At 44.5% G+C, this 19,358-nt stretch overlaps 2 protein-coding genes and 1 long non-coding RNA gene across 4 annotated transcripts in view; 2 read left to right on the forward strand and 1 right to left on the reverse strand.

The window, feature by feature from the left end:
- The window catches only part of LOC310761305, a 173,338-nt gene that overhangs the window by 36,359 nt on the left and 117,621 nt on the right, over nucleotides 1-19,358 (forward strand). The gene's annotated exons all lie outside the window — the stretch shown is intronic.
- LOC310761207 (glutamine amidotransferase-like class 1 domain-containing protein 3, mitochondrial) lies at nucleotides 1,222-9,717 on the reverse strand. Its single transcript, XM_083611011.1, has 4 exons — nucleotides 9,489-9,717; nucleotides 5,519-5,690; nucleotides 2,548-2,752; nucleotides 1,222-1,509 (listed from the first exon to the last, which is right to left on the reverse strand). The coding sequence occupies exons 1-4, from the start codon at nucleotides 9,594-9,596 to the stop codon at nucleotides 1,317-1,319; spliced, it is 678 nt and encodes a 225-aa protein (XP_083467137.1). The 5' UTR covers nucleotides 9,597-9,717; the 3' UTR covers nucleotides 1,222-1,316.
- Nucleotides 9,756-17,057, forward strand: CLN5 (CLN5 intracellular trafficking protein). 2 transcript variants are annotated; one of them, XM_083610976.1, is made up of 4 exons: nucleotides 9,756-10,654; nucleotides 11,397-11,562; nucleotides 14,064-14,289; nucleotides 15,485-17,057. In XM_083610976.1, the coding sequence occupies exons 1-4, from the start codon at nucleotides 10,533-10,535 to the stop codon at nucleotides 15,994-15,996; spliced, it is 1,026 nt and encodes a 341-aa protein (XP_083467102.1). In that variant the 5' UTR covers nucleotides 9,756-10,532; the 3' UTR covers nucleotides 15,997-17,057. The 2 variants fall into 2 exon arrangements, with proteins under 2 accessions (XP_083467102.1, XP_083467103.1); XM_083610977.1 differs by having other exon boundaries at nucleotides 10,454-10,654; nucleotides 11,423-11,562.

A 19,358-nucleotide genomic window follows, 5' to 3' on the forward strand; every position in this document is an offset into this window, starting at 1 on the left:
CTGCATTCTTAGCCAGCTGCTTCTCTGCACATCCCTCTCATGCTCCTTGTCCCTTCTGTGTTTTTCCTTCCCTCCCCACTTAAAACGTGGTTACAACGTGGTTGTAACAACGTGGTTACAAAGCACGGATCCACATGGATCCTCAGGATCTTTGCATTGGGTCACCCCAAATTCACCATAAGATCACATTACATGTCCATGGCTACAGCCTGCACCAAAAAAATCACGCACCCACTGTTGCCTGGGGCCACAATGGTGCAAAAATGTGGTTACAAAGCACAGATCCACAGGGATTCTCAGGATTTTTGCATTGGGTCACCCCAAATTCACCATCAGATCACATGTCTGTGGCCGCAGCATGAGGCACAAAAATGATACATCCACTGTTTCTTCAGAATTCCCCCCCCCCTTGTTTTCCTCCTCTAAAAACGATGTGCGTGTTATGGTCAGGTGCGTGTAATAGAGCGAAAAATACGGTAAATGCCTATTCAAATTGATGGGGCTTACCAACCACTTCTTCTGGCTTGTAGTCCAACATCTATTTTACAATAGCACTGGCAGGACAATCCCAACCCTGGTTGGGCAGCAGGGGGGCAACTGCTGCATCCACAACCTTGACACTTGTGCCAGGCAAGGTGGAGTGGAAAGGAGGGGGCAGGCAAATGGCTGCTCTGGAGGGTTTAGGTGACCCTGTGCAACAGTAGAGGAGGCAGAATAGGAGCTGGAGGGAGAAGTTGGCAAAAAATGCCTTCCCTCGGCAGGAACCTTCAGCTGGAACTCAAGACAGAAGAGCAAGCTTGGATTTCACCCTATAAAAGCTGGTGCAATTGATAAGTGTCACTAAAATAGGTCTTGTTTGCATGCCCTGAGCAAAACAAAGTTCTTCCTTGGAGGACATTCACCTACCACTTGCTGTCATAATACGTAGCTCCCAGAGTACTGCTAGGTTGGCAACTAGCAGTACAAAGGCCAAACCCAACCATCCCAAGAAGTTCTCCCTGTAGTCGCAAGAGCAGGCAGGTGCAGGGAGACTTGTCTGTGGCAAGCGGACTGGCTGGCAGTGCACTTTAAAAAATGTGATGGATACTTCCCTCATCACTCTTTCCAGTAAAACTGGCCTTGGACGTAAAATAAGAGTGAACAATTTGCTTTTCTCAAGAAGAAGGCCAGAAGGATGACCAGGTTCAAAATACCAACGACTGAATAAAGACTCTTGATCTCGGTGGCTTAATTATTTTTATTAATTCTACCGTATTTAACCAAAGTGTCATTTGTTAACGCATTTACCAGCTGCCGCCAAGCCTGGCTTTCCCCCTTCATGCCAGTTTCAAGACTTCGGTAACCATGGTTCCAACCCCATCAAAAATTTGATGCAAAGGGGCTTTGCACATGAACGCACAAGTGGTGACTATTTTGTTTGCGGAATCGACGTGGGCCTCGTTCACGTCTTTGCAGATGTGCTTGCAGCCAAGTTCTTCGATGGCCGCAGCTGTTTCAGCATCAGGAAACCTGCAAGGAAAGGAAGTTAAACAAGAACTGCCTTTCCTTCACCGCTGAAGTGCTGGCTTTGACCTTTATTGCCCTAGAAGGCTCAGGACCACGATACATCAAGGACCGGCCCTCCCCATATGAACCAGACCGGACCCTGCGGTCTTCATCAGAGGTCCTTCTGCATGGACCTCACCCAATTGGGCTGCAGAGTAGGGCTGATATATCGCCCCAAACCAGTTTGAAGTCTATATCGTGATAGCAGCTTCATAGTTTTTGACCTGGCAATATATTGCGAATCATGGTGTGTGTGTGTGTGTGTGTGTGTGTGTGTGTGTGTGTGTGTGTGTGTTATGCAAAAATCACAATGTGGTAAAAACCGTGAAGACAGCCAATGCCTCTACATAGCTCCATCCTTATTTTGGACATTGTCATATATCAGTATATCACAATGTTTAGCTGGAAGTTGAAAACCACCTCCATCTTTATTTCAGACATTGTGATATGTCGGTATATCGTGATGTGACATTGGGTGGATGGGACTCGTCCTTATTAATATTTTACAGGAAGAGCATTTTTTTTGTATTATACAGTGGTACCTCAGGTTACATACGCTTCAGGTTAAATACGCTTCAGGTTACAGACTCCGCTAACCCAGAAATATTACCTCGGGTTAAGAACTTTGCTTCAGGATGAGAACAGAAATTGTGCTCTGGTGGTGCAGCGGCAGCAGGAGGCCCCATTAGCTAAAGTGGTGCTTCAGGTTAAGAACAGTTTCAGGTTAAGAATGGAATTCTGGAACGAATTCAGTTCTTAACCCGAGGTACCACTGTACTCCCCCCCCCCCCGGTTTTAAAAGAGGACATATAAAAGCGATTAAGTTGCTCTGCGTCTTTTTTCTTTTGTACAAAGTGACCAATGAGTGTAATCAGCAACAACCAACAGAGAAAAACAATAGATTGGGGAAAGCTGTACATCACTGCTACAGGTGGATCTTGTGATCGGCAGAGAATCGGCATGCGCGCAGAATCAGATGATGCTCCAAACAAAATTCCTTACCTCCCGTCTACATTTCTGCTGTGGCCGACGGTGACTTCACAGCCTGGGAAGACTTTCGCTGCCAGCACAGGGGAGATGCAGCACAAGCCAATGGGCTTCTTCGCGCCATGGAAAGCCTTGAGGGTGGACTTCACAAGGTTGTTGACAGTGCAGTTCTTTCCTTCCACCGCCCAGGAACATAAGTTCTTCGCTACGCCAAAGCCCCCTTGAAGGGAGGGGGGAAAGATAAGAGTTTACTCGTTCATGTCAAGAAGAAACTTCCCATTATTGCCTCTTCCAACACAGCAGCGCCGCTGTTTTGTCACCCAATGAGGCGACGCTTACCGTATTTTTTGCTCTATAGGATGCACTTTTCCCCCTCCAAAAATGAAGGGGAAATGTGTGTGCGTCCTATGGAGCGAATGCAGGCTTTCGCTGAAGCCTGGAGAGCGAGAGGGGTCAGTGCGCACTGACCCCTCTAGCTCTCCAGGCTTCAGGAAGCTATCCGCAAGCCTTTGGAGCGCGGCGGGAGTTCCCGCCGGGCTCCGGAGGCTTGCGGATAGCAGCCTGCAGCCCGAAACCTTTGGAGCGCTCCCCCAGCCTGCAAGCTCTGGGAGCGGCGGCAAGGCTGCGCAACCTTGCCTCCGCTCCCGGACCTGTTCTGGGGGCTGGGGTCAGGGGAAGCTCGGGCTTCCCCAGCCCCGCAGCTAAAAACGAAGCTGCAAGCAGCCTCTCCCGGCTGGAGAGGTTGTGCGTGGCTGAAGAGGAAGCCAAGACAGCCAGCAGGATGGATCCCGCTGGCTGTCTTGGCTTCTTTGCTCTTTGGGACTGGGGGGGGGGGGAAATAATTCCCCCCCCTTTATTTCCCCCCCTAAAAACTAGGTGCGCCCTATGGTCCGGTGCGCCCTATGAAGCGAAAAATACGGTATTTGATATTGGCACAAAATTGGATCAGCTCTGTGGAGCACTCTTCCAGTAGAGATTGAGCAGGCATCTTCTATGGTGAACATTTTGCTGATTCCCCCCCCCCCCTTTGCTGCCAGGCAGATGCAGATGCTGAAGATAACACACCTCCTGTAATAGTTTGTGATCTATTTTCAAAAAATGTTTTATGTGTCATACAAATGATAACCAATGTTGGAAATGCAAACAAAAAGAAGGTACCTTCTACCATATGTGGTGGACGTGTCCTAAGGTGAAAGACTTCTGGGGAGAAATTTATAATGAAATGAAAAAAATGTTAAAAAACACATTTATTAAGAAACCAGAAGCCTTTCTCCTTGGAATAATAGGACTAGAACTGCCAAAAAAAGATGTTAGACTGTTTTTGTATGCCACTACAGCGGCAAGACTTTTATTGGCCAAAAATTGGAAATTGCAAGAAATAGATGAACGGCAGATGAAGATGTTGGACTTTTTGGAGCTGGCCGACCTGACTGGAAGAATCCAGGACCAGAAAGAGGAGGAGACACAAGAAGACTGGAAGAAATTTAAGGAATATCTAGCGAAATATTGTAATATAAGATAATTAGAAGTCACTTGAAAGTAATAAATAGGCTTAGGATTAGAATAAGAATGTGCTGTAAAACATTAAGGATTGGATACTAATAAAAGAGGAGGATAGTAAATGGAAGGAGTCAATTTCAATAGAAATATGATTTTGGAGAACTGTTACAAGGTGATACGATGAAATTCAGTTAGGGGGGACTTGAGGAGGTCAATTAACAATGTAAGGCAATTTGGGTTTTGGAAGAAATAATTATTTTTATGTTTTTCTTTTGTATTGTAATGTGTTTTCTTTTGCTGTGTTTTGTAATGTCTTTTCTTTTTCTTATAAATTTGGAAAAGCAATAAAAAAGTGATGGGAAGTTTTGCTTCTGCACACGACTAGAATGTTCAGTTCACATTGAGTTTACATTGAGTTCATGAAACATCGTACCCTGACCTGTTCTTAATGCATGGTTGACCACATCTACGGAATGTGATAGTTATGTTCTTTTAAGTCTTGCTATATCAATCACTAGTAATAGTTTAATAAGGAGGTTTTCATGCCTGTCTAGCTCTGTGTTCCCTTTCCCAGCCTTTAATCTACTGGTGATTAATGCCTATATGCAACTCTTGCATTGTATTTGTGTTAACCAATCAGCAACAAGCACATATGTGGCAATGCTGTAATATTCAATAAAAGGGACTCCCCGAGACATGCTCGGGAGATGCCTCCCATATGACACTTGTCATTCGTCTGTCGTTTATTTCAACCCAACAAAAAAGTTTTGAAAAAACAAAACAAAAAATGTTTTATGTGGCCTTTATCGTGGGCATTAGAACTGTGCAAACCACTTTCATTTTTTAAATTTATTTATTTATTTATAAAATAAATAAATGTGGAATGTAGAAATGGGGATTATTGGTTGGTTTTTGTTGTGTATTTGTGTATAAAAATTTAATAAACTAAATACCGTATTTTTTGCTCTATAAGACGCACCAGACCACAAGACGCACCTAGTTTTTGGAGGAGGAAAACAAGAAAAAAAATATTCTGAATCACAGAAGCCAGAACAGCAAGAGGGATTGCTGCGCAGTGAAAGCAGCAATCCCTCTTGCTGTTCTGGCTTCTGGGATAGTTGCGCAGCCTGCATTCGCTCCATAAGACGCACACACATTTCCCCTTACTTTTTAGGAGGGGAAAAGTGAGTCTTCTAGAGCAAAAAATATGGTAAATAAAATGTACTATGCTTTGCGGGAGAGAGTATTATTGCAGTGAGGTGCAGTATTAGAATCTAGTTCTAGAGTCCCAGCTCACAGTGCTGAGCACAATGAACTAGTGCAAATGATTTTTACTGTTCACAAATAAGTGAGTGTTAAACTAATTCATTTGCAGCGCAATCCTAACCATGTCCTTTCAAATGCAAATCCTGTGGAATTTAATGGAGCTTATTCCGAGGCATATAGGATTGCAGGTTTCATTAGTTTATTTTTTTTAAATGCTCACCTGGAAAAATAATTGCATCAAATTCACCGACTTTCAACTCAGCCAAATCCTGGATGTCCCCTCTTGCAAGTCTAGCACTTTCAACTAAAACATTTCTCTTTTCTTCACTTGGACTACCCTGCAAATGATCAACAACGTGCATCTGCTCAATATTTGGTGCAAATATCTTTACCTGAAAAAGAAAAGGGAACACAAATACATATGTGTTACAAAGTAGCACTTTTGCTAGTTGCAAGAGTCAAGATTAACCATGGGTTTTTTTGCCAATTTTAAGCAAGATAATTTTGCAAGTACCAACATTTCAAGAGGTTTCTGAAATTCCAAAATGACAAAGCATAGGGATTTCAGCATCAATTGGTATTTTAGGTAGCAAGATTAGGTAACAAGATCTTTAAAACAGGGCTAAATGTTGCCTTTAATATAGACACATTAAAAAAAAAAAGACTGACCTTACACTGGGCAACAATTTTTTACTTTTTGAATGTTGTCTAGATTTCTACAAGTGATTTAGAGTATTTTTGCACTGCTGAATCAGGAAATGGCATCCATTTCTCTCCATCAGGTCAGGTTTTTGTGCTATGTTGATTTGAAAAAAATCAGATCTTGTGACAAAATCAACTACATTTTTGTGGCATTATCTACCCCAGTTCAAATAAGAATACAGTGGTACCTCGGGTTACATACACTTCAGGTTACATACGCTTCAGGTTACAGACTCCCCTAACCCAGAAATAGTACCTCGGGTTAAGAACTTTGCTTCAGGATGAGGACAGAAATCGTGCTCCGGCGGCTTGCACATGCGTTCCCTTTCAGAAGGAGGCTTGTAAGTGAGACTGGAGGAGAAATTTAATTCTGTTCACAATTAGAGGTGAACCTACCTAATCCACAGTTTCTGAAACAATACTCGAACCAAAACACAACCGTTCTTCGAAACTCACACTTCTCCAAGTTGAAGGCTGACCTTTAAAGCCCTAAAGGGCCCTGGTCCAGTATAGCTGAAGGAACATCTCTCCCCCCCCCCATCGTTCCCTGAGGACACTGAGGTCCTCCTCCGAGGGTCTTCTGCTGGTTCCCTCACTGTGAGAAGCAAAGTTACGGGGAAGCAGGCAGAGGGCCTTCTCGGTAGTGGTGCCCTCCCTGTGGAACACCCTCCCATTAGATGTCAAGGGGATAAAGAGCTACACTGGTACCTCGGGTTACATACGCTTCAGGTTACAGACTCCGCTAACCCAGAAATAGTGCTTCAGGTTAAGAACTTTGCTTCAGGATGAGAACAGAAATCGTGCTCCGGCGGCGTGGCAGCAGTGGGAAGCCCCATTAGCTAAAGTGGTGCTTCAGGTTAAGAACAGTTTCAGGTTAAGAACAGACCTCCAGAACGAATTAAGTACTTAATCTGAGGTACCACTGTATAGTGTTTTCATTTAAAGTTGTAAAATAAACGGTACTAAACGTTTGCAGAATGTGCTTTCCAGTGATACAGTCACAGACCATATTTTGTCAATGTTTAGTAAAATAACTTGCAGTGTATTTTCAATTTAATGGCATTCAGTATGGTGCTGAACCTATTTACTCAGACACAAGTCCCATTGAGTTCAATGAGACATACAACCTAGTGAGCTCAGAACTGGAGCCTCGTTTCGTTTTCAAGACTGCAATCCTATGCACTCCTTTGCAGAATCCTAAACTCTGTTGAACACAGAGGCTTGTTTACAAGCCAGCAAGCAGAACATTGAAGGCATCGAGATTGCCAAAGACAGTTTGACCTCGCAGAAAGGAACAGGAAACAGGCAAGAGACATTTTCCATGGAAAAACGTTCTGTGGGTGGGAGAAAGGCCTTTTTTTCTGCTATAACTCACTGGAGCTCAGTTCCAGCACCTCTCAGGGGGGCTCCATTGCCATTATAAGAGAACAAGGGAGGCATTCATGGTGAGTTCTCGCACCTCTTTTTCTAGAAAAACTATCACTGAATGAGAGCATATGCAGGTCTTCTTCCCTCTCCCTCTGTATGCCTGTGTGCAGTTATAAATGCAGCTACAATGACAGTCATAAATGCAGTGCAATTATTCCACCACTTCCTTTCTAAAGCATGGCATGCCTTGGTTCTTCTTTTACTACGAAAGATTGGCATTAAAGAGGGCTAGGATAGAGTGACGTGGAGGAGACAAATGCTAGCCACTATGTAGCAAAAGCCACACAAACCTTTAACAATAGCCCGAGACCTCAAACTTAACCCCCATGACAACACAGTGAAATCGTATTACAGTCGTGGGCAGGATTCGTGCATCGCAGCGGGTTGGACTAGATGGCCATGGGGATTTCCTTCTGATACAGAAAAATAGGGGTCCCCTAAGTCCATGACCAAGGGACGCGGGTGGCGCTGTGGGTTAAACCACAAAGCCTAGAATTTGCCAATCAGAAGGTCGTGGTTCGAATCCCCGCAACGGGGTGAGCTCCCGTTGCTCGGTCCCTGCTCCTGCCAACCTAGCAGTTCGAAAGCATGTCAAAGGGCAAGTAGATAAATAGGTACCGCTCCGGTGGGAAGGTAAATGTGGTTTCCGTGCGTTGCTTTGGTTCGCCAGAAGCGGCTTAGTCATGCTGGCCACATGACTGTATGCTGGCTCCCTTGGCCAATAAAGCGAGATGAGCGCTGCAACCCCAGAGTCAGTCACGACTGGACCTAATGGTCAGGGGTCCCTTTACCTTACCTTTAAGTCCATGATCGGTCAGAGATGAATGGATGGGGGCAGGAAGCAGGGAAAGCAAAGCAGATCTTTATTTTTCTGTAGCAACCAAATTCCCCCCCCCCTTCCTAGCAAGGAGGCCAGAGAGACCCAGAACCAAGAAGAAACACAATATAATAATATTAATATTATTTATACCCCACCCATCTGGCTGGGTTTCCTCAGACACTCTGGGCGGCTCCCAACAGAATATTAAAAAAACGATAAAACATCAAACATTACAAACTTCCCTAAACAAGGCTGCCATCATCTTTTTTAAGGGTTTTCATTTTGGCAAGCTTCCCCTCTACAGTCAGAAATTACATCAAACCTGAGGCTGGGTTACTGTGGCTCAGGCAGGCCAAGGTGTGATATTCCTGAGGATTTAGCAAGTTTTACATAGTTCCAGACACAGTTTGCACAAAACATTAGCATTGGATCATAAGACCATCATGATGCCCCTTGTATAGTTAAAGCTATGGTTTTCCCAGCAGTGATGTATGGAAGTGAAAGCTGGACCATAAAGAAGGCTGATCGCCGAAGAATTGATGCTTTTGAATTCTGGTGCTGGAGGAGACTCTTGAGAGTGCCATGGACTGGAAGAAGAACAAACCTATCCATTCTTAAGGAAATCAGCCCTGAGTGCTCACTGGAAGGACAGATCCTGAAGCTGAGGCTCCAATACTTTGACCACCTCATGAGAAGAGAAGACTCCCTGGAAAAGACCCTGATGTTGGGAGAGATGGAGGGCACAAGGAGAAGGACGACAGAGGACGAGATGGTTGGACAGTGTTCTCGAAGCTACCAGCATGAGTCTGACTAAACTGCGGGAGGCAGTGGAAGGCAGGAGTGCCTGGCGTGCTCTGGTCCAGGGGGTCGCGAAGAGTCGGATATGACTAAACGACTAAACAACAACAACATGTGCATTTACCTTGTGCAATTATCCACATTTATCCTATATTTGAGACCTTAGAGGTCCTATAACACTACCAACTCTACAATTCTATGATTCTATCCTGAGGAAATCGCAAGAGACCCTTGCAAGCAGTTTGTTTGTTTGTTTGTTTGCTTGCTTGCTTGCGCGCACTAAGTTTAAGCTGTGGGTTAGGAGGATTTTGCACGGCAGGACACGAGGGAAGGAACAATCCTATTATTGTAGAGTCGGAAGGGACCCCAGGGGTCATCTGGTCCACACACACCCTGCAAGGAATATCCCCCTTCTGCACTTTTAGAGGGTCGCCAGCCTCACCTCTGCTCCAGCCCGGCTCAGGTGCACCAGGACGGCGGACGCCTCGTGGATCTCGCTGCCGTCGAAGACCCCGCAGCCAGCCAAGACCACGGCCACCCGCTTCCCCATCCTCGCCTGCGGGTCCCCCGCGACCACGGACGAAGAGGCCGCAGGAAGGAAGGATCCGGTGCCGGATCCCACCCGCCCCCTGCTGGTCCGGAAGAAGAGCCGTCGGGGCGGCGCTTTCTGTGACCCTTGGAGACGGGAGAACAGGAAAGACTTCGCGTCCTCCAGGAAACGGCGTCGCGCCTGGGATGCAAACACGTCTGTTCCCCTTTCGTTTCTGATTTTGCAGCACATAAGAGGATAATCACACTACATGCGGTTTGATCCGGCGTGCACGTCCAAAAAAAGCTTTTCACGTGTGAATATGATGATACTTAGTTTTTTCTCTTTGTAAGAGTAATCTGTGCTGATTGCAACACCTCTCCGAAATTGTCTGGCCTAAGGATAGCTAAGACATATTTGAAACGAGCTAAAAGCCCGGGGATTTTAAAAGCCTAAACTGCAACCCCGGATCCGACGCTTTGTGCCAGGCGACCCACTCGCTCTCCGGCCACTGCACCTAAAAAACCCCCACAAAATCCTACAGCAGAGATATGGAATCAGAGAACTGTAGAGCTGGATGGGAGCCAGGGGTCATCTAGTCCAACCCTCTGCAATGCAGGAATCTCAGCTGAAGCATCCAGGACAGGTGACCCTCCGTATAAAGGCTTCCTTCTCCATGCGCAAACAAAAAACGACCCAGTGGGGCTGAGAGAGCCGGGAGATCTGATTTCCCCCATCGCGATCGCGGGACAGAAACCAGAGCTGGAGGCAGAGAAACGACAACAGGCGCTCTTGCCAAAAGCGTCTGGGAGCTTTCCGCACTGAGCATGTGCCCGACCCCTCGGCATGTGACGGGCTGAACTTTGCTCAGCTGACTGCTGGGCGGGCGAGAGAAACGCGGAAGCGGAGCTGGCCTGCCCTGCGCCGCTTGCTTTCTGCTTGCAAGGGAGCTGCATCATGGCTGCGGGCGGCGAGCCGCCGCGTCTGTGGCTGACGCTGCTTTTGCTGCTGCAGCTGGAGACGCCCTGCAGCTCGACGTGCGGCTCTCCGGGGCAGCAGGGGTGGCCTGTGCCTTACAGGTGAGAGGAATGAGAGGGGAGGGGAGAGGGTCGTCGGGCAGGATCCCGCCCCCCGCGGCCGCCTACTATAGCAGGTGCGGTGATGGCTCACTTCCAGGGGATGGCAAGAGAGGTTGGGGCTCCCCGTCCAAAAATTAGGATTTGCAAGCATCCGGGCTGCGCCTAAAGTGGAACAAAGGGGTTGCATGCAATCCTGTCGTTCAGGTTTGTGCTTGCGCAGGAGAACTTTCCCCTCCTCTCCCCTGCCCCCCCAAATCTGGGGGACCCTCTGAGCATATTTGGGGAGGGGGGATGCCAGGGGGAGGAAAGGAAGAAGTCCTGTTGTGTCAGTGGAGCTTCAGATGTCCAGATTGGGATCATAGAATTGTAGAGATGGAAGGGATCCAGGGGTCATCTAGTCCAACCCCGTGCAGTGCAGCAATCCTGCCTACAGGCATCCCTGGGTGGTCTCGAACCACCAGCCTTATGGTTAACAGCCAGGTGCGAGCAATGCAGGGTTTCAGATGGGACGCTTTTTCAACACAGATGGCTCATGTGCACGCAGTCGTGACTTGTCAGGGGCTGAGCAGTCTCAAAATGGGGAGATTAAGTATAATTATGGGATGTAGCTCTGCGAGAGAGAAAATTCAAGAGATGTCCAAGCAAGAGATGACTTCCAGTTTATGGCCGTTTCTTTTTTTAAATCTGAACTTTGGGGTTTAAACGAAATTTTTTAAAAAACAACACATTTATTTTAATGCAGGCGTTTTGATTACCGCCCTAAAACAGATGCCTACTGTCAGGCTCGTTACACTTTCTGCCCAACTGGCTCTCCCATTCCGGTGATGAGAGATGACGATGTCCTGGAAGTATTTCGGTTACAGGCGCCTGTCTGGGAATTCAAATATGGAGCTCTCCTTGGTCATATGGTAAGGTCACATGTGTTTCCTCCTCCTCTGTTTTGTCAGCCTTTTTCGTCCCAATTTACCTAGATTTCAAAACGTGCAATACAGAACTGACATTCTTAATTTGATTAACTATAGACCGTGTAAATATATTCAGAAAACATTGTTTACCACTTTTCTGGCAACAGGAGAGTGTTAGAAAATGTTCTGAGAATTTTTAAGTAACAGCTTTGAAAGAAGCAATCTTTAAATGGCACTTTCAGGGCGATTTCTATTTTTTGTTTTATTATTATTCCTGGCTAGTGCCAGTCACTGGCATGTGACAGTGATTCACTCCCTCCTTCCAGATATTCAGTGTGTAAAAGTTTCTCTGTTCCTGCAGAGAAATCATGGGACGTCCACTTCCTGGAACTGTGCCATTTTCCCAGATTGCTTTGTTATTTTATAGAATTCATAGTGTTGCCTTTCCTGCCATCCAAGGCATGCTACAAAAAACCCCAGTACAACAGCATAATTGGCCAATTAGCCTTACGAGCTGTGCAAAGTATGGCTCACTGATTCTCATAGTTGGTTTTGTTTTGGAGTCTGCAATTTCTAGATTGTGGCAGCTCTGTGCACACTTACCTAGAAGCAAAGCCCATTGAAAATTAAGTGTGATTTACTTCTGAGTATGCATGCAGTGGGTCAGACTCTTACCAATGGGTAGGCAAACTAAGGCCCAGGGGCCGGATCCAGCCCAATCGCCTTCTAAATCTGGCGTGCGGACGGTCCAGGAACCAGCGTGTTTTTACATGAGTCTTTATTAAAAATGCATCTGTGGGTTATTTGTGGGGCACAGGAATTCGTTCATTCCCCCCCTCCCCCCCCCAAAATATAGTCCGGCCCCCAACAAGGTCTGAGAGACAGTGGACTTGGCCCCCTGCTGAAAAAGTTTGCTGACACCTGCTCTTACCGTTCAATCCTCTGTGTGTTTACTTAGACTCACGTTTCAATTGTATTTAGTGGAGCTTACTCCCATGTAAGTGTTCATAGGATTCTAGAGCAGTATTAGAAACTCAGATATGTAAGCTAATCACCAGATGGCACCTGAAACCTAGGTTATGACCACCACGATAGAATTTCTCAGCAATGATTTTTTTTTACACTGCAATTCATTATTCTTATTGTTCATTTCTGTACTGCTTTATAATTTAATTTTTTTTAAATCGCAAGGCGATTTATAACACATTAAAGCTTCCAATAAAACAATCCAAAATAAATTCCTAGCTTCCAGGAAAATACTTCAGATCCTTTCCCCATATTTATTCACTTATTTAATTTATATAGCGGTAGTACTCTAGGAAGCCAAGGTGGTGCAGCGGTTAGTGTGTTAAACTAGGACCTGGGAGATCAGGGTTCGAATCCCTGCTCAGTCATGAAGCTCACCTTGGAGTCTGTCACAGCCTCTTAACCTCCCTCACAGGGTCATGGTAGAGATAAACTGGGGGGGGGGGTGAACCATGTACTTGGAGAGAAAAAAGGGGGGATATAAATGCAATGAGTAAGCTCCTCTGTGTACCTGCTTAAGAAAGCTGGAGGGGTCAGCCAGATGGAAATGTCAGTTGCCACCATATATCTATCATATGTGATGGACCTGTAAAAGTCCATAAAAGGGTAAAAGAGTATTGGGAAATAATTCGTAATGAATTGAAAAAAATGTTTAAAAGTACTTTCCCCAAAAAACCAGAGTCCTTTTCGTTGGGGGAAATTCCCAGGTGTCAAAAAAGGTTATTTATGTATGCCACTACTGTGGCCCGTGTTTTGTTAGCCCAAAAATGGAAAAGGAGTGAAGTCCCACCTAAAAAAGAATGGCAACTTAAGCTGATGGAATATGTGCAGTTTGTGGACCTAACATCTAGAATAAGAGAACAAGAAGAAAAGGTGTTTAAAGAAGATTGGAAAACGTTTATTGAATATATGGAGGAAAACTGTGTATATTTGAAAATGTGGGCAGCATTAAGATGAATTCAACAGTGTAAATAAGTTTTGATGGATGTAATAATGGAATACTGAATGGATTGATTTATATAAAATATGCAGGGATTTATGTTGTGCAAAATGAACCATGGAAAGAGAGGAAGGGAAATCATTGATATTTTAAGGTTGTTTAAATGAATATTCTAAAATGAAAAACAGAAAATGTAATAAAAATTATAGGAAAAAAGAGAGAGAGATTTCAGTTGCCAACCCGGCATCCAGGGAGCTCCATGTGTTCGCATTTGGACCCGCGCCAGCCGTAAAACGTGCCTGGCTAATTTCTAACACTGCCTTGGAGCAATAAGGGGAAACTTGTGGCTTTTCAGATGTTTCTGGACTGCCAGCTTCCATTGTCCCTGACCATTGCTGGGTGGTGCTGATGAGAGCTCTGGTCCAACCAAGCACACTGGCTCCCCACCCCTGAGTTAGAGTCCTTACAGAGAGAAAAGAAATGTGGAATGATGAACGAAGGCATGCCTTCACTTGTGTTGGTTATTCCTTTCTTTTAGAAGATCATGCACGACGCTGTTGGTTTCAAGAGCTCCTTATCGGGGAAGAACTACACAATGGAGTGGTATGAGCTTTTCCAGCTGGGGAACTGCACGTTTCCTCATCTCCGGCCCAATCTGCTTGCCCCTTTTTGGTGCAATCAGGGGGCCGCCTGCTTTTATGAAGGAATAGATGACGCCCATTGGAAGGAGAACGGGACCTTGGTTCTGGTGACCACAATCTCAGGTAAACATGCAAACATTCTCATGGAGTTTGTTGACATGGGTGAGATTCAGAAGTTGTTGGTGCATGATGATTATTTTGGGCTTGGTTCAGGCCAGTAAGCAATCTGTGCGTGTTACTGTATATCCATATACCGTATTTTTTTGCTCTATAAGACTCTTTCCCTCCTAAAAAGTAAGGGGAAATGTGTGTGCGTCTTATGGAGCGAATGCAGGCTGCGCAGCTATCCCAGAAGCCAGAACAGCAAGAGGAATTGCTGCTTTCACTGAGCAGTGATCCCTCTTGCTGTTCTGGCTTCTGTGATTCAGAATATTCTTTTTTCTTGTTTTCCTTCTCCCAAAACTAGGTGCGTCTTGTGGTCTGGTGCATCTTATAGAGCAAAAAATACAGTATCTTTGCAAATTGTCTGCAATCCTAATCCCACTTTTCTGGGAAAAATCCTTGCTGAAATTAATCAGACTTTCATTTAAGTAGATGTGGTTAGTGTTAGAATTCCTGCTCCGTGTTTGCAGTCATGGGATTGTTGTCTATCACATGACGGTATGATGTTTTGACTCCACAGAGTGGGAAGTGGCAGAGACAGGATGTTTGTGTTACTGTGTTCCATGAAGTGGGACTATTGTCCTTTGTTCTTTTGCTCTTTGCTGTCGGATGCTAGAGAGAGAGGGAGCCATGTTACAGTGCTCCATGTGTGTTTATATGTAAATAAAGTAGATTAGCCAAAATGCTGAGTTGCTGAGGTCTGTTATGCAAGATGCGCAAACTCTGCGGATCCCTAAGTGTGCCGGTGTCTGTTGGCATTGGTCGCTGTGATGTTCGGGCTGTAGAAAGCTTTTGAAGCTCCCAAACCATCGACCAGGAGGGAGAGAACATGCCAGTCGGGCATGTGTCTCTGCCAGGGTCCTACTCGAGTGTAGGCTGAACTCCGGACAGTTAGAGCCATTCCTCTGTTTTCTGTGGAGCTGGGAAGATCTCCAGAGGTCTTCAGATTTGAACACTTCGTGGACACAGATTCTGTATTGTTGTGGGGATTAAACGAGGGAACCATGTACGCTCCACTGAGCTGCTTGAAGAAAAAGGTGAGAAGGGCTGCAGAATTAAGGAGTATTTTAAAGCACAGATAGTATTCAGCTGTGCAGATATGATTCTCCTATCTCCTTCCCGTAGTGTGATATTGTGTTTTCTTCTTCTTGCACAGGAGCTATGTTTAATCAAATGGCGAAATGGGTGAAATACGACAACGAAACTGGCATTTACTACGAGACGTGGATGGTCAAAGAGAGCCCGGAGGAGCAGGCCAGAGTGTGGTTTGAGCCATACGAATGCTCCAAGTTTGTCCAGAGGACATACCAAAAGCTGGCTGAGCTGGGGGCCATTTTTAAGAAGATACAAACAAATTACACCACTATTACTCTCTTCAGTGGAGAGCCCATCTGTTTTGGAAATGAAACAGATATATTTGGACCACAAGGAAACAAAACGCTAGCTCTGGCCATTAGAGACTTCTATTCTCCTTTCAAACCTTATCATTCCGTCAAAGAGTTCTTTCTAAACCTCTTGAGGATATTTGATGAAGTGGCTGTGGACCATCAGTTTTACCTCTTCTATAACTTGGAATATTGGTTTCTGCCAATGAAATATCCTTTCATGAAAATAGCCTATGAAGAAATCCCATTGCCTCATTCAAACAGCACAAAGTTGGGCGTGTAGTTTTTCGTAATGACTTTTTTGTATAAAGACAAAAAAAAGCAAAATAAAACCCCCAAACCCATTTTATGCTGAGTTGCCTCAGATGTCTTTCAGGCTGACATCAAGATGCCTGAAACTACTGGGATATACCTGGATTTTTACTAACGCTGAAAAGGTTATCTGCACAGGGAAATGAATGCATCAAACCTAAGCTATTTCACCTTTAACTGTGTGAGGGAATGAGATTCTTTTCCAAGCCTTCAATTTTGACTTCCATAGACACTTGATGTATGCACTGGAACCAAAGTGGGTGAATAAGGGTGGTAAATAATTATTCTAAAGTTCTCATTATGTGCCCTCTACCTGATTTGAATGGTTGCATTTAAACGTGGGAGCAGCCCTCCTGAGTGATTCCCCCACCTACTATTTTCATTTTATTACCCTCACTGTAGCACTCTGTAGAGCAGGCATCCCCAACCTTTAGCCCTCCAGATGTTTTGGACTACAAATCCCATCATCCCTGACCACTGGTCCTGTTAGCTAGGGATCATGGGAGTTGTAGGCCAAAGGTTGGGGATGTCTGCTGTAGAGCTGCAGGAGTGGACAGCAGATTCAAGTAATGCTGGCACACCGAAGTATGTGGGGGAGAAATGGTTTTCAAGGATGCTTACTAAGCCATTAGCATTGGACAATCACATAGAATAGAAAATAGGAATGTGGCTGCACATACATTCCTAACTTGAGGTCAACCTTAAGACAATTATGGGGATCTGCTTGAGCACTTTTAAGTAGCTGCTACTTATTCCAGGTGTGTTAAATTTATAGGTTGCAGTTCTAAAGGATGTTTTTCCTGCATGACCGCCCGCTGATCTGTGTTGTTACTTGAACTACAAAGTTTTTTGAAATAGGCTCAATGAGTTGGCAGTGTTAATTTGTGTGTTGCAAAACTTCTAATCACAATGAAATTACGTGCCTTGCTTTTAAAAATATTTCTTGCTTGGGATTAAAATTTTGTGTCCTTTGTTTATCCATAATCCCTATAGTTTGGATTAAAGTTTTAATCCTAAAGGAGACCCAAGTAACTACTGACCCAGAGGTCTTATCTCTATAACTGGGACAGTTTGTGCCAGTGTTTCGCATCTTAAATGGAAACTTGGGTTAGTGAGCATAATATCCTTGGGGAAGAGCAAATTGGGTCTGGCTGTTTAAACTGGCCTAAGGACTAGCACTGTTCAGTATTGGCCCGTCTAGCAGATAAATATGTATCAAAATGAGCTAAGCTCTTACTTGCTTAAGACAATTTTTTGACTATACCTTTCATGATCACCTATGTAGTAAATGAGAATGATACTACCTTGATAAAAGATTGGTTTTGATACATGAACTGTATCAAAACACATCTGCTCAGATGCACTGCACTAATTAGAGTTTTCTGAGAAGATGTTCTCTCATGGAGTTAAGGAAGAATGTGTACACTAAGTTTTGAAGATACCTTTCCCTTTTCCAACATCTGTTCCATGAAAGTATTTTTTGTCCTCTTGTGATGCCATTCTAGTTTCACAGGTGTGGTTGCGCCTTAAGGATTTACTGCTTATTATAAAAATAGTAATTGTTAATCATCATTCAAAATCCAAAGTTATGGTTTAAGGTTAGATGTATCATACCTGTTCAAAACAAAACAGGATCTTTGCTGTTCCTAAGAGAGAAAAGCTTTCGCTAGCAAGTGAGCCAGCAGTTTTATTCTTGTGAAATATGCTTCCTAAGAGTAAATAATGTCATTATTTTTATCTTTGTTAGCTAGTTTACATCAGGGGTAGGCAACCTAAGGCCCGGGGGCTGGATCCGGCCCAATCACCTTCTCAATCCGGCCCGCGGACAGTTCAGGAATCAGCGCGTTTTTACATGAGTAGAATGTGTCCTTTTATTTAAAATGCATCTCTGGGTTATTTGTGGGGCATAGGAATTCATTAATTTTAATTTTTTTTTTCCAAAATACAGTCCGGCCCACCCCATGGTCTGAGGGACGGTGGACCAGCCCACAGCTGAAAAAGGTTGCTGACCCCTGGTCTACACAGACAGAATTCAGTTTTATTAGAACTGCCCTTGCTAGAGTTTGTGTAAACACAAAAGAAATAGGAGCTAAAATGCTTGCATGCAAGGTTTCACACGCAAGTGCCAGTGTAGCCCCTTGAGAAATTTTTTACCAGTGCTTTTTCTGTGCAGTAAACAATGTGGCAAATCAGCCTCTGCAGGAAGGTAGATCAGATGAAGTTTCTTTAGATCTAACCCAACTTTATAGAACAGAAAGGGAAATCACATGGAGGAGGACCACTCATTCATATAACAGAAACCTAGATAATATTAGCTTTGCTCTGCTGCTAAGTTTATACCTGATTGCTATGGGGTAGGGAGAAAGCAGCCGTTAATAACAATAATATAATGAAATAGAAAGGTAAATCAGGCAGCTACACAGGGGCACTTTTCAAAGTATCAAGATGCTCATTCACACAACCTAAAATAACACTATAAGGATGGAAACAATATTACTTAATTTTCATTTAAAAAACCACCCAGAAACCAAGTACATTTTAGAATCAAAAAGGACATTTAAAGTGTTCCTTTAAACAAATTCAGATAAGATCTACAGAAACTTGTATCCTATTCAGATGTAGAGTCCATTGAGCAAAATGTTTTTTGAATCATATACTTGTCTTACAGTTCACTCTCATCTTTATGTCTGGTATATTTGGCAGTAATTAAAATGGGTACATTTTCTAATTACAAGAGGATCCTACACTCAAAATATAAAATTCGTACTTTTTTTTTTTATTTGATGGAATCTTAATAGAAAGTGCATGCAAAGTTTCATCACTTACTCTGTATCACATCATGGTCTTTGTTGGATTTTTTTGAGAAGTAATACTTCGGAAAATATCAGAATCTGTCCAGCTAAACATGTACAAAAACAGGTGCCAAAATGTATTTCTGAAGTTGCTGGTTTTTTAAACGTTAACGCTTTTAATTAAAGGTACCGTATTTTTCGCACCATAGGGCGCACCGGACCATAGGGCACACCTAGTTTTTAGACAGGGAAATCAATTTAAAAAAAATCTTCCCAGGAGCCGCAAAGAGCAGCGTACAGGCTGCGCACAACCTCTCCCTGCCGGAGGGGTTGCGTGCGGCTATGGCACAAGCCAAGGCAGCGAGCGGGATAGATCCCGCTCGCTACTTTGGCTTCCTCTTTAGCCCCGCGCAATCTCTCCCTGCCGGGAGAGGCTGCGCAGGGCTAAAGAAGCCATAGCCCCGTGCAGCCTCTCCTTGCCGGAGGGGTTGCGCGCAGCTATGGAACAAGCCAAGGCAGCCAGCGGGATGGATCACGCTGG

Source organism: Podarcis filfolensis (assembly GCF_964270895.1).
Source record: "Podarcis filfolensis genome assembly, chromosome: 4".
Classification (NCBI taxonomy): Eukaryota; Metazoa; Chordata; class Lepidosauria; order Squamata; family Lacertidae; genus Podarcis; species Podarcis filfolensis.